The sequence below is a fragment of the Hylobates moloch genome, unplaced genomic scaffold (assembly GCF_009828535.3).
Source record: "Hylobates moloch isolate HMO894 unplaced genomic scaffold, HMol_V3 SCAFFOLD_10, whole genome shotgun sequence".
NCBI classification, from domain to species: domain Eukaryota; kingdom Metazoa; phylum Chordata; class Mammalia; order Primates; family Hylobatidae; genus Hylobates; species Hylobates moloch.
Window position 1 is genome coordinate 102,167,797 of NW_026652285.1, and position 15,472 is coordinate 102,183,268.

Here is a 15,472-nt window from a genome sequence, read left to right on the forward strand (position 1 = left end):
CCTGATCTACATTATTTCAAGGTCAAGCTGGCTGCTGCAGAAGGAGGCTGCTACACTTGCACTCTCTCTAAGGGAGAGCTGGTGGTGGCTCTGACGTGGAGATGGACAGTTGGACCACTGGCCACAGGGTAAGCATGGAAGCAGAGAAGCGAATTAGGAGGCTCAGCAGAGTCCTCTAGATGAGAGATAATGAGGCACAGGACTAGGGGTAGATGTGGAAGAGGGGTGAGAAGTGCTTGGACTCAGAACATTTACTGAAGGCAGAGCCAACTAGACTTGTTAACAGATAAGAGATGGTGTGTAAGAGAAAAGAGAAAAGCTCTGGGTGACTATGTGTTTGGCCAGAGCACCTGAGTTTAAGAAAAGGTATCCCATTTATTGAGAACTGGAGGGAGTGCAGACTGGAATGGAACATGGATAAGGACTTTGGGGGATCAGAAGTTTGTTTTGGGGTGGGGCGCGGTGGCTCACGCCTCTGATCCCAGCACTATGGGAGGCGAAAGCAGGCAGATCAGCTGAGGACAGGACTCTGGGACCAGCCTGGCCAATATGGCAAAATCCCGTCTCTATTAAAAATACAAAAATTAGCCAGGCGTGGTGGCGGATGCCTGTAATCCCAGCTACTCGGGAGGCTGAGAATCGCTTGAACCCGGGAGGCGGAGCTTGCAGTGAGCTAAGATCACGCCACTGCACTCCAGCCTGGTGACAGAGTGAGACTGCATCTCAAAAAAAAAAAAAAGAAGTTTGTTTTGGGGTGGGCTAACAGGGTCACTGCACTACACCACTCTGGAGCCATCATTCGCACTTGCTGGACTCCAGTCCTCTGCTGACAAAGGTGCAATGGTGACGCTGTATTAGGCATCTAAGGAGAGATGTCAAACAGGTGGCCGAACAAGAACCATGTGAGATACGAAACATGAGTCAAGTAATTCTCACAATTCCCAAAAGGAAAGTATCATTAATTCTAGCTTGCAAAGGAGAAACACAAAATCCAAGATCACATTTCAAGCCCATGAAATCAAGAAAAGAATTTAAGTGTCCTGTTTATGAAGTATATTATCCCATGAATGATACAATTTAAAAAGACATTTTTTTTTTTGATTGGGGAGTGGATCTCACTATGTTGTCCAGGCTGGTCTGGAACTCCCAGCCCTCAGCAATCCTCCTGCCTCAGCCTTTCAGGTAGCTGGAAAACTTTTTTTTTTTTTTTGTGGGAGGGCTCACCAGACCAGTGGTTTTGCAGGTGAAACAACCACAGTGGTGAAAGGGCCCACTCTTAATGAACAGAATGCCACTTTTACATGTTCTTTCAAAACAAAGAAGATGGCTGGGCATGGTGGCTCATGCCTGTAATCCCAGCACTTTGGGAGGCCGAGGCAGGCAGATCACCTGAGGTCAGGAGTTTGAGACCAGCCTGGTCAACATGGTGAAACCTCGTCTGTACTAAAAATACAAAAATTAGCTAGGTGTGGTGGCGGGCGCCTGTAATCCCAGCTACGGGGGAGGCTGAGGCAGGAAAATTGCTTGACCCTGGGAGGCAGAGGTTGCAGTGAGCCGAGATTGCACCATCGCACTCCAGCCTGGGCAACAAGAGCAAAACTCCGTCTCAAAAAAAAAAAAAATCAGAAATGGACTTGTAAGTAGCTAGATTATATACATAAATTCCTTTTAGCTTTTGCTTTCCTTCATGCTAAGCTTTACCTATTTGCTGTCGTCTCTTATAACAACATTTTGTTTTCCTAAATATATTGGAGTCAGTCCAGGCTGCAGAACTGGCTTATAGGAAATTAAGCCCCTTCATAAGGTCCGTAAATAGGACCTATTGAATATCTAAATTTAAAAAGAATGTTACAGGTTTTAGTGCAGTATCCATTTTCAAACATTTCAGAAACCTCAGGAGAAGTTTTAAATGGTCAATTCTAAGTAATGTGGGGTCTGTAAGCATACAGGTCTGAGGTTTATAAACATTTTAGTGAGTCACTGAAAGTACTGTATAATTGTTTCCTCTAGAACTCTTCAGATAACTGCTGCCAAAAAGTGATTCTGCTTCTGGCGAACACTTTGTGAGTAATGAACCATATTTTCCACCTGCAGAGAGAAGTTTTCTTGGAATTCCAGAAAATGTTGGCAAGAACCTCCTGGTTCTCCTTCTGGAGCTACAAATCTTCACAATTTCTCATATATGATTAGTGGTAATCACTGCGGAAAAGCCCAGACGTACTCAAAGGCTGGAGCTGCACAAACAACCTCTAAAACTCTTTTCTTCAATAACTTGACTCAATGTTCAGAAGTTGCTGATAAGAGTACATTTACAGTAGTTCTTATGGAGTAATATATGTGTTATCAACTCTGAATTACCCACATCTCAGATAAGCTGATTCACACCCATGTTGATCATTTCAGTGACATTTGGAAATCTATCTATAAGTCTGTAAATCTATCAATAATTCCATCTGTAATTCTACTATAATTATCTGAACATAAGTTATCAGAGTTTTATCAAGAACCATAAATCATGTATGTTTAATCATGTATGCTTTGACCTCATCGTCTCACTTCTGGGAATTTAGTTTGGGGAAATAATCTCAGCCCACACACAGTGCAAACAGCTTTGGAAGTAAAGAGTTTACTGCTGTATTGTTTACACAACTAACTAAGTAAATGAGTCAAAAACTGGTAATAGCCTATAAATCAAACAATACAGAATTAGCAAATTATAACTTTGTTAGAACAATGCACAGCTACTAAAATTCCAAATATTTTCTCTTTCTTTTTTAACTTCTCTTCCAATAACTTTGATAAAATTCCAATTATTTAAATTACACTTTTGGCCAGGCACAATGGCTCACTCCTATAATCCCAGCACTTTGAAAGGCCGACGCAGGAAGATTGCTTGAGCCCAGGAGTTTAAGACCAGCCTGGGCAGCATAGCCAGCCCTATCCCTAAAAAAAATTTAAAAATTTTTTAAAAAAAATCTAAAAACAAAAACGTATACTTTTTCAGGTAAAAACATGGAAAATGCTTACAATATTAAATGGAGAATCAAGAAGAATATAAATTATAGCTATACTAGGATTAATATTCCTAACATTCTTTTTTTTTTTTTTTGAGGTAGAGTCTCGCTCTGTGGCCCAGGCTGGAGTGCAGTGGCGCGATCATGGCTCACTGCAAGCTCTGCCTCCCAGGTTCACACCATTCTCATGCCTCAGCCTCCTGAGTAGCTGGGACTACAGGTGCCCCCCACCATGCCTGGCTAAGATTTTTTTTTTTTTTTTTTTTGTATTTTTAGTAGAGACAGGGTTTCACCACGTTAGCCAGGATGGTCTCGATCTGACCTCGTGATCCCCCCACCTCGGCCTCCCAAAGTGCTAGGATTACAGGCATGAGCCACCACGCATAGCCTTTTATTATTATTATTTTTAGACTGAGTCTCGTCTGTCACCCAGGCTGGAGTGTAGTGGCGCGTTCTCGGCTCACTGTGTTCTCGGCTCACTGCAACCTCTGCTTCCTGGGTTCAAGCGATTCTCCTGCCTCAGCCTCCCGAGTAGCTGGGATTGTAGACATGTGCCACCAAGCCCAGCTAATTTTTGTATTTTTAGTAGAGACGGGGTTTCACCATGTTGGCCAGGCTGGTCTCAAACTCCCTACCTCAAGCAATCCACCCGCCTCGGCCTCCCAAAGTGCTGCGCCCAGCCAATATTCTTAAATATTATACCTATCTGCAAATGATATCAGGAAGAAAACTTTGAAAAATGAGGATTTTTGATTTATAAGGGATTGTGAGATTTTGTCCTTTAATTCAGTTTTAGTAATATTCTTTTTATATGCACCCCCAAGGACTGGCCACTGATTCCATTATGTCTAAAGAGATGGTAAACACCTCACTGAAAATGCAATTACCCTAAGTGGAACCCACTAGGTGAAGAAGCTATAGGGCCTCCTTGTCCAGGGCTTCCACGACTGCTCATGTTTTCCTAAAGAGACAGATGCAGGCTCAGATGTCAGGCAAGGAAGAACCTAAACTGCTAAGTTCTTGCAGGGGGGAAAGGTTCTCTTTTTAGTGAATCTGCTTTTTGTTTTGTTTTGTTTTGAGATGGAGTCTCACTCTGTCACCCACGCCGGAGTGCAGTGGTGCAATCTCGGCTCACTGCAACCTCTGCCTCCAGGTTCAAGCAATTCTCCTGCCTCAGCCTCATGAGTAGCTGGGATTACAGGTGCGCACCACCACGCTCAGCTATTTTTTTTTTTTTTTCTATTTTTAGTAGAGCTAGGGTTTCACCACGTTGGTCAGGCTTGTCTGGAACTCCTGACCTTGTGATCCGCCCACCTCAGCCTCCCAAAGTTCTGGGATTACAGGTGTGAGCCACCGTGCCTGGCCATGAATCTGCATTTTTAAAAAATCAACATATTTTCACCAAAATGAGCCTACAGTTTTGTGCATCAGGAAAAACAATGGATATTCATAACATTAAAATGAACTGCATTGTGATACAAAAATATATGTGCAGAAAAAAAAGTATCTTTTCTCCTAGATACTTGGGTAGAAGTAGTAATCCTATTTTACAGTTAGATTTTTGTTTTTTTCTTTTTTTTTGAGTCAGAGTCTCACTCTGTCACTCAGGCTGGAGTGCAGTGGTGCGATCTCAGCTCACTGCAACTTCTGCCTTCTGGAATCAAATGATTCTCCTGCCTCAGCCTCCAGAGTAGCTGGGACTACACGCACATGCCACCATGCCTGGCTAATTTTTGTATTTTTAGTAGAGAGACGGTTTCACCATGTTGGCCAGGCTGGTCTCAAACTCCTGACCTCAGGTGATCCACCTGCCTTGGCCTCCCAAAGTGCTGGAATTACAGGTGTGAGCCACTGTGCCCGTCCTACAGTTAGATTTGAAGACTTAAAGATCAAACAGCTGGTAGGGCTACAAAGGCAAGAATGCCATATAAAAAAAAAGGAAGGAAACATCATCTTTGCACAGAGAGCCATTTTTCATCACGCTTACCCTTGTTAGAGATTCATCCATTCAAACACAGCAAAATGTAGGTAAAAAGTAATTTTCAACCAGTATTGTCCACTGAACTTGGACGTTCTTTCTATATGCAGTAATGAGATCCAGCAGTAATCCTGTAAATTCAAAATCATCCCTTTGGGCAGCCAGGATTCTGCCACTGTATCAAATGGCCCAATCTGTACTATGCTGATGGTTAAGGATGGTACTTAAGTAAGGCATTATTTCTAGTCAGCCATGAAAAATAGTAGCTGGATCTAAAATGTTAAAAGCAGCTTCTTGTTTCCTATGCCATCAACCAATTCCACATTTTATTTATTTATTTATTTTTCGAGATGGAGTCTTGCTCGGCTGCCCAGGCTAGAGTGCAGTGGCACAGTCTCAGCTCACTGCAACCTCTTCCTTCCGGGTTCAAGCGATTCTCCTGCCTCAGCCTCCCAAGTAGCTGGAATTCCAGGTGCATGCCACCACACCCAGCTAATTTTTGTATTTTTAGTAAAGACGGGGAGGTGCATGCCACCACGCCCAGCTAATTTTTGTATTTTTAGTAAAGACGGGGTTTTACCATGTTGGCCAGGCTGGTTTCGAACTCCTGGTCCTCAAGTGATCCTCTCGCCTCAGCCTCCCAAAGTGCTGAGATTACCACTTCAAGTGAGCCACTGTGCCTGGCCCAATTACACATTTTTAGAAAGGTCATTTTAAAATCACTGAACAACTATCGTATGACACCTGCTCACAGGAGGCCTAAACATGCTCCGTTTTCTTTTTTTTTTTTTGAGATGGAGTCTCGCTCTGTCACCCAGGCTAAAGTGCAATGGCACGATCTCCGCTCACAGCAACCTCTGCCTCCCAAGTTCAAGTGATTCTCCTGCCTCAGCCTCCCGAGTAGCTAGGATTACAGGCATGCGCCACTGTGCCTGGCTAATTTTTGTATTTTTAGTAGAGACGGGGTTTCGCCATGTTGGCAAGGCTGGTCTTGAACTCCTGACCTCAGGTGATCTGCCCACCTTGGCCTCCCAATGTGCTGGGATTATAGGTGCTCCGTTTTCTGTAACAAGCCCTGATCGAGAAGCTCTGGGGTGGAAATGAGATTCTGCATTGAGTAACAGAATGATTACAGCAAGAGAAACTGCATATGCAGCATCTATATATCAGTATACTGGAACGTTGTGCTAGGAGGTTCATATTTGTCTTCTCATAATCGTCCCCACAACTTCCTAAGGTGGCTATAATCAGCCTCAGCTTACAGATTCCTAAGTGTATGCTCACAGAGTTTTCATAACCTGCCTAGGGCAGGGCTGCCAGGAATCCTGAGCAGGGTCGTTGTCTGGAAAGCTTGCATCCTTTCCTCTCGCTGCCCACCACCAAGCAGGGGGTTCCAGCTCAGTGAACACAGAACTTATGTGGCCTCTCCCTGTCTTTTAAGACAGACCTGAAGCATGCTGTCAGCCCCTCATCATAGCATAGTGGGAAGGCGACTGAGTCTGGCCTCAGAAAACCTGGATTTGAGTTCTAACTCTGTTATGCTGTGTGCGCCAATAATTAACCTCAGCAGAAGACAGAAATGATAGCATTCCACCGTTGTTTTAAGACTCATCCTTACAAAAAATAGTGTTTACTAAGTAAAGTCAGGGTAGCCAAAAGTAAAAGCTCTAAAGGAGAAATGTTGGTTATTACGAGAAGGTCTTAAATAGCTCCTTTTCTTCTTTTTTTTCGAGACGGAGTCTCGCTCTGTCACTCAGGCTGGAGTGCAGTGGCATGATCTCGGCTCACTGCAAGCTCTGCCTCCTGGGTTCATGCCATTCTCTTCCCTTAGCCTCCCAAGTAGCTGGGACGGCAGGCACCTGCCACCATGCCCAGCTAATTTTTTTTTTTATTATTATTTTTAGTAGAGACGGGGTTTCACCGTGTTGGCCAGGATGGTCTTGATCTCCTGACCTCGTGATCCACCTGCCTCAGCCTCCCAAAGTGCTGGGATTACAGGCGTGAGCCACCGTGCCCAGCCTCTTCTTTTTTTTTTTTTTTTTGAGATAGGGTCTCACTCTGTCACCCAGGCTAGAGTGCAGTGGTGCCATCTCAGCTCACTGCAACCTCTGCCTCCCAGGTTCGAGCGATTCTCGTACCTCAGCCTCCTGAGTAGCTGGGATTACAGGCATGCACCATCACGCCCAGCTAATTTTTTAAAATGTATTTTATATTTTTAGTAGAGAAGGGGTTTTATCATGGTGCCAGGCTGGTCTCGAACTTCTGACCTCCAGTGATCTGCCTGCCTCAGCCTCCCAAGTGCTGGGATTAGAAGCGTGAGCCACCGCGCCCAGCCAAACAGCTCTTTTTCCAAGGCCAGCTGCAGATGAGGATGTTCATACTGTTTACTCCAGCATCCTTGAAGGTATGTCGAAAAAAACTCACTGGAAACAAAACCATGCCTGCAAACACGCACTGCCCCGAGAGGGAGGCAGCCTGGGGGCTCCCCAGCTCCGCAACAGAGCAACACACCCAGCTCACTGCACCTTCCTGTGCTCCAGGGTCCTTATCTTGGGTAAAATCTGGAGAACCAGCAGTCCTCATTGCGGTTAGCTATTTCTAATCTATAGCAAGCCCGAGGCTAAACACTCGGCCTCCCGAAGTACTGGGACTACAGGCGTAAGCCACCACGCCCGGCCTCCAATATTATTGGAATCATTTTTTAAATTACAGTGATTAGTATATCACAATGCTAATTCATTATCTACTTATTCAAAATAATGGCAACAATTATGTAGAAAAAAGAAAAAACAGGCCAGGCATGGGGGTTTATGCCTATAATCCCAGCACTTTGGGAGGCTGAGGTGAGAGAATCACCTGAACCCAGGAGTTTGAGACCAGACTGGGCAACATAGCAAGACCTTGTCTCTTCAAAATTTTAAAAAACTGGCTGAGCATGGTGGCATATGCCTGTGGTCCCAGCTACTTGGAAAGCTAAGATAGGAGGATCACTTGAGTCCAGGAGGTTGAGGCTACAGTGAGCCATGATCGCACCACTGCACTCCAGCCTAGGCAACAGAATGAGACCCCGGAGGAAAAAATAAAAAATAAAAATAAGAAAGAAAGAAAAAAGGAAAAAGAAAAAAAAATGCTCATGAAGCATTATATTAAAATAGTACAAACAGGTCAGGTGCGGTGGCTCACGCCTGTAATCCCAGCACTTTGGGAGGTCAAGGCAGGCGGATCACCTGAGCTCAAGATTTCAAGACCAGCCTAGCCAACGTGGTGAAACTCCATCTCCACTAAAAATACAAAAATTAGCCGGGTATGGTAGGGGGTACCTGTAATCCCAGATACTCAGGAGGCTGAGGCAGGAGAATCACTGGAACCCAGAAGGCAGAAGCTGCAGTGAGCCGAGTTTGCGTGACTGCACTCCAGCCCAGGCAACAGAGCAAGACTCTGTCTCAAACAAAATTAAATAAACCAATTAAATAGCACAAATACACACATTTGCTTACTGATATTTGTTCTAATATTTCAAAAGGTTTCACGATTTTCTAAAATGTCATTTTAATTTAATTACAGAATGTTTCAAAAGAGCATGATGTTTACAGCTCCTCCCAACAGAATATCTGACTCAGAAACCTGTACTTGCAGTTCTCCTTAAAATAAAAGGAACACTACGTATTGCGAGATATTTAATGTGTATCTGTACCACCTATAATTTATTCCATAAATTACTATAATTTTTGATTAACAAAAGGAACTGAACCCAAAATACAGATATGACAGACTACAAAAAAGTCATCATTAACAGTGAGTAAATAAAATATAAAACAACTTGGTCATAACACAGCAAAGGAGTATGAGGGGGCGTGGTGGCTCACGCTTGTAAACCCTAGCAGTTTGGGAGGCCAAGATGGGTGGATCATTTGAGGTCAGGAGTGCGAGACCAGCCTGGCCAACACGGTGAAACCCTGTCTCTACCAAAAATATAAAAAAATTAACCAGGTATAGTGGCATGTGCCTGTAATCCCAGCTACTTGGGAGGCTGAGGCAGGAGAATCGCTTGAACCTGGGAGGTGGAGGTTGCGGTTAGGCGAGATCGTGCCACTGCACTCCAGTCTGGGAAACACAGTGAGACTCTGTCTTAAAAAAAAAAAAAAAAAAAAAAAGAGAGAGAGAGACAAAGCATTGACAAAAGAAACAAACAGGAAAAAAATATAAACCTTTGCAAGGTCAAGGGAAGTTCAGGGTCCAGGGAAGCAGTCCATGATCATGTTAAGATTTCCAGTATTTATTTTATCGTTATATTAGATATTTGTACTTCATTCTGAACCTTAGTATTCTGTTTCACTGCATCCTTTCTGTCACTAAAGAAATCTTTAATGAATGGTCCAGCAAAGACTGTCTAATTCAGGGCTCCAGTGCAGGTTTTCTCACGCTCAGCACTATAGACATTTCGGGCCAGGTCATTCTTCGTTGTGGAGCTGTCCTGTGTATTGTGGGAGGCTTAGCTGCCTCCCTGGCCTCTTCTCTCTAGATACCAGTAGCAACCCCTTAGTCACAATCCCTGAGGCAACCAAAAGTGTTTCCAGACATTGACAAATGTGGCTGGAGTAGGGAGTAAAACTGTCCCTAGTTGAGAACCACTGTGCTAATGTGAACAGATGAAGATTCATCTCAGTTTATTGGCATATTGTTGTTGCTTTAAACCAATGAGTTGATCTTAAGGCATTTATCTCTTCCTAACTTTTAAACCTATCCAGGCCATATGCTACACATTTATAGTTTAGAAAGAACTAAATTGAGACATTTTCAAATGTCTTCCTGCCCAAGGGCCCTGGCTGCTCTCTATTGAATGCTTGTCCCAGGCAGGTCCTAATCATCCCTCAAGTCTTGTTAAGGCCTTAATTAACTACGAAGTCCCTTGGGAAGCTTCTTCCTGACCCTAGAGCATAAGCATATCAGAAATCCTATTATATGCTCTCATAGCACGTTGTACTCTTACTTGGCAACTTATGGTGGCAACTACCATAATTGCAATTAAATAATCACTTTTGTCATTATTACTTAATGTCTCCTCCATTTCAGCAGAAGCCATAGCAATCTTGTTGGCTCATGTATCCCCAGGGCGTTAAAAGAACTGTTGTGGCTAGTCTCGGTGGCTCACGCCTGTAATCCCAGCACTTTGGGAGGCCAAGGCGGGTGGATCACGGTGGTCTGAGGAGTTTGAGACCAGCCTGACCAATACGGTGAAACCCCATCTCTATGAAAAATACAAAAAATTAGCTGGGCATGGTGGCAGGCACCTGTAATCTCAGCTACTGAGGGAGGAGAATCGCTTGAACCCAGGGGGCGGAGGTTACAGGGGGTCGAGATCGCACCACTTCACTCCGGCCTGGGCAAAAGGGCGAAACTCCGTCTCAAAAAAAAAAAAAATTTTATCACTGGCCAACGTGGTTACTTTATTACTAGTAACAAATTTTTCCGCACTTCACATGCAATCGAAGTACGACGATACAGACCATGGCTTAAAGATAAATCCCTTAAGGCAAAATCATGACTAAGAATAGACTTTGAGCATTCATTTTTCTCTTTGGTTACCAACAAAACCTATTTATGAAAAGATGATAATGGTGGCAAGAGGAACAATAAGGATTGCTTCATTAGATAGCAATGAATGAGCTGAGGAACAGAATGGATGTAACTGGGGACATGTTTCCATTTTTTTGACCTACTTACAAGCAATAATTTTTTTTTTTTGAGATGGAGTTTTGCTCCTCACCCAGGCTGGAGTGCAATGGTGAGATCTCGGCTCACTGCAACCTCCACCTCCTGGGTTCAAGCAATTCTCGTGCTTCAGACTCCCAAGTAGCTGGGGTTATGAGTACTCATCACCATGCCCAGCTAATTTTTATATTTTTAGTAGAGAAGGGGTTTCACCATGTTGATCAGGCTGATCTCGAACTCCTTAGCTCAGGTGATCCATCTGCCTAGGCTTCCCAAAGTGCTGGGATTACAGGCGTGAGCCACCATGCCTGGCTGATAAGTACTAATTTTAATACCATTTATTCCACAGAGCATACACCATATTATATTACTTACTTGTTTTTTAAATGTCTGACACCCTGAAATATATTTAAATTCCTCAAAGGGATGCATATTCCTGGGTACACAGATGAGTTTCAGAGTGTCTGAAGCACCCTTGACATTTTATGTAGAGACCTAGAAACACTTTCTAGGAACAGGGTCCATAACTTTTTTTTTTTTTTCTTTTTGAGATGGAGTCTTGCTCTGTTGCCCAGGCTAGAGTGCAGGTGTGCAATCTCGGCTCACTGCAACCTCCGCCTCCCAGGTTCAAGTGCTTCTCCTGCCTCAGTCTCCTGAGTAGCTGGGATTACAGCCACATGCCACCACGCCTGGCTAATTTTTGTATTTTTAGTAGAGATGGGGTTTCACCATGTTGGTCAGGTTGGTCTCAAACTCCTGATCTTGTGATCCGCCTGCCTCAGCCTCCCAAAGTCCTGGGATTACAGGCGTGAGCCACCATGCCCAGCTGGGGTCCATAACTTTTATATGATTCTCAAAGGTGTGAGTTTAAGACCCATAGTCTTATATGGTTTTATTTAATTTTAATCTTCTAGGGATATTCCCACTGTGTTTGGTCCAGCTTTTAGGAAGAAAAAGAATAAAGTTTTGCTTACTGATTTCCTCTCCTGTTTCAGTTCCTGAACATAGCGTGCCAAGTCCACAATGATCTGTGACGCCATGTTCTCGGAGATAACTTCATGCTGCCCCGCATAATCATTCATTTCGTTCAGGGTGGAAATGAAAGCTTTACATGACGTATACCTATGGAACAGAACACACGCCACTCCGTTTCACACAAGGCCACGTTCATTCATATTCTGCTTTACACCAAGAAAATATTAATTAAAATCAGGTTAATTGGCATCCGCCTCCCATAGGATCCTGAGTATTCATTACACATCGAGTGTTCTCATCAAAATGGCTCAGAATTAATTACAATTGAAACACTTCTCATTTTGTAAAACTGAACCGCTCCGCATAATGTAATATTTGGCTTCATTAATACTTAGCCAAGATATAATCCAAAATTCATATACATGCTATATGTACTAATGTAAAGGATATTTAGATATACATTAGAGACGTAATATTTGAGCAGTCTGTGTTAAGATGCCTTAATTGCTGACTGAAATGGACATATTTCTTGGATGAATGACTAGCATGACAGAGACTCCTGATAGTGCCAAACCAAATCAAGACTCTAGAATGCAGATTCCATACTTCCTGTTTTTGCTTAATTACATTCTAAAGCTTTCCTAATTACTTTAATTGAAACAACCTGGCATAGGTCCAGTGACTCCGTATAAGAAAAGTGAATTATGTTTTTATTGTTCTCTCCTCCAATTTAAAAACTGACACAAAATGAATGGGAAATGCAACTTATTTTTATAGACATGTATTTTTTCTTTCCGTGTGTAGTCATCAATGGCATGTGTCTATTACAAGACAATTTTCAATGGTAAACATACTTGTATTCTTCTTCCTCCTTCGAGTTCTTTTTAGGTTGGTACTTCTTTGAAAGATTCCTAAAATAAAAATGCAGACATGTCAGCTTTATATAGAAAGAGAATTAAGAAATCAGGAATGAAAGATAACATTAGTGCTTTTGTTACAAGTTTAAAACAAACAAAAAAATAGTCCACAGCTGAAATCCATTTCCTTCAATCTTTCAACATGTGTGATGAAGCTACTGTTATTAAGAACGTGCACAGCTTTTCATCTTTTGTCTCATAGGCAGAGCAAATAAGAACAGAATTATTTAATTGGAGAGGACAGACCATGTGTAAATATGCAGTGGCTTTCTTTTTTTTTTTTTTGAGACGGCATCTCATTCTGTTGCCCAGGCTGGAATGCGGTAGCATGCTCGCAGGTCAGGCTGGTCTCGAACTCCTGACCTCAAATGATCTGCCTGCCTTGGCCTCCCAAAGTGCTGGGATCGCAGGCGTGAGCCACAGCGCCCGGCTGTGCAGTGGCTTTCATTTGTAGCACTGAGCTGTTTTTCTTCTCAGGCCACCATTCTCTCGTGGTCATCCTGAGTTGGGGCATTATTTCTTCAAATCCAAGGAAAACTGTGTCCAAATGTTTAAAAATCAGAGTGCCGGCCAGGCACAGCGGCTCACGCCTGTAATCCCAGCACTTTAGGAGGCCGAGGCAAACGGATCACCTGAGGTTGGAAGTTCTAGACTGGCCTGACCAACATGGAGAAACCCCGTCCCTACCAAAAAATACAAAATTAGCTGGGCATGGTGGCGCATGTAATCCCAGCTACTCAGGAGGCTGAGGCAGAAGAATCACTTGAACCCGGGAGGAGGAGGTTTCGGTGAGCCGAGATCGCACCATTGCACTCCAGCCTGGGCAACAAGAGGGAAACTCCATCTCAAAAAAAAAAAAAAAAAAAAAAAAAAAAAAAAAAAATCAGAGTGCCAAGGGCATGTTTCTAAGGCTGTGTGGCTGCTCTACCAGCGAGCGCATGAAAACCACCCGTGAATAAGTCTTCTTGAAGGGAGTCAAGACAATATTTTGGGGGTGTTGATGCTAAGACATTTAACTAGAAAAACTTTTAACCTGCCTGGCAGGTTTGCATTGAACACATTCAGATAAGCCAAAATCATCCTAATTTCCCTTCCTAATCTCATCTCCAGGTTAAGAATCTAAATATTTTTCTTTATATTCACAAATAGACACAAAAACTAAGAGGTAATCACAGAAAAAAAAACCCTCACTAACACTGGTTCTACTGACTGATTTCTCCTGGGTCCTGACTTTAGGTGACTGTAGTTAGAGAAATAGCCATAGCAGCTGGGTGTGGTGGCTCATGCCTGTAATCCCAGCACTTTGGGAGGCCAAGGAGGGTGGATCACGAGGTCAGGAAATCGAGACCATCCTGGGTAACACGGTGAAACCTCATCTCTACTAAAAATACAAAAAATTAGCTGGGTGTGGTGGCGGGCGCCTGTAGTCCCAGCTGAGGCTAGAGAATGGCGTGAACCCGGGAGGCGGAGCTCGCAGTGAGCTGAGATCGCGCCACTGCACTCCAGCCTGGGCAACAGAGCGAGACTCCGTCTCCAAAAAAAAAAAAAAAAAAAAAAAGGGAGAAATAGCCATAGCATGTTTTCTTGTTTGTTTGTTTGTTTGTTTGAGACAGAGTTTCACTCCTGTTTCCCAGGCTGGAGTGCAATGGCATGATCTTGGCTCACTACAACCTCCACTTCCCAGGTTCAAGTGATTCTCCTGCCTCAGCCTCCCGAGTAGCTGGGATTGCAGGCATACACCACCATGCCCAGATAATTTTTGTGCCTTTTAGTAGAGATGGGGTTTCACCACGTTGGCCAGGCTGGTCTCAAACTCCTGAGCTCAGGTGATCTGCCCGTCCCGGCCCCCCAAAGTGCCACTGCACCCGGCCAAGAAATAGTGAGAGCATGCTGAACAGTAATCCACAGTAGGAACTCTCCATGTGTCAGCATCTCAGTCCTCACTTCCTTGTTAATTCCCTGTTGCTATTCCTCTTTATTATTTCACATTTTACTTTTATTTCTTCTACTTCCCCCAAATCTACAGATGTGCCTAGAAAAATATGTGATAATGAATTTACAATTTTGATCATGGTATGTTTTGCATACCAAGTGACATGTGGTTTCATCTGTAACAAATGCTACTAGATGATGGGAGAGGCCACTGGCTTCAGTACAAAGGGCATTGCTCTGGGAATCAAGAGACCATGTGCCCGGACAGCATGACCTCAGCAAATGAGCCAGTCTGTGCTTCCCATTCCTAATGTGTACGTCAGCAGGGGTTGGACAACATGACCTCCATTGTCCTTCTTGTTTTGAAATTCTGTGGGACTAGATAACATCCAGTGGAATATCAACTGCTGCAATTATTCAAGAAATGGAGGCATGTACATATAATAGTTTAAAAGTTATAATTAGACCAACTGATGAAAGAATGTAGTTAATTCAAGACTGAGATCATGTTGGCATACACGTCAACCTATCAACTATGACATACTTTCTCTGCTGATACTGAGGACACACAGCAGAGTTTAATAATTCTAGATCCAAAAGAATGTGAAAAAGCAATTATTTCCTTAAAGAATGTCCTTTGGAGAAAAAACAATGCAAAAAAGAGAAATATTTTATGTCGAAAGCACAGTACAGGTCTTTAAGTTGGATTATGATCACAATCACTTCTTCAAAGGTAGATGTAGTAAAAACACCATCACAAGGATCAAGAATGAAAGGGGGCCAGGTGCAGTGGCTCATGCCTGTAATCCCAGCACTTTGGGAGGCCAAGGCGGGCAGATCACAAGGTCAGGAGTTCGAGACAAGCCTAACCAACATGGTGAAATCTCGTCTCTACTAAAAATACAAAAATTAGCTGGGCATGGTGGCGCGTGCCTGTAATCCCA

The 15,472-nt window shown here is 43.4% G+C and overlaps 1 protein-coding gene across 20 annotated transcripts in view; it reads right to left on the minus strand.

Annotated features, from left to right (window-relative positions):
- Window positions 1-15,472, minus strand: part of FNBP1 (formin binding protein 1) — a 161,971-nt gene that overhangs the window by 79,388 nt on the left and 67,111 nt on the right. For all 20 annotated transcript variants that reach the window (XR_004249980.2, XR_009215196.1, XM_032165402.2 and 17 more), the window contains exons 3-4: window positions 12,534-12,590; window positions 11,679-11,826 (exon numbers count right to left, since the gene is read on the minus strand). Coding sequence is in view for 18 of the 20 variants with exons in the window: in XM_032165402.2 (XP_032021293.1) it covers window positions 11,679-11,826; window positions 12,534-12,590 (205 nt within the window). In the remaining 2 variants the exon portion in view is untranslated. The remainder of the gene's footprint in view (window positions 1-11,678; window positions 11,827-12,533; window positions 12,591-15,472) is intronic.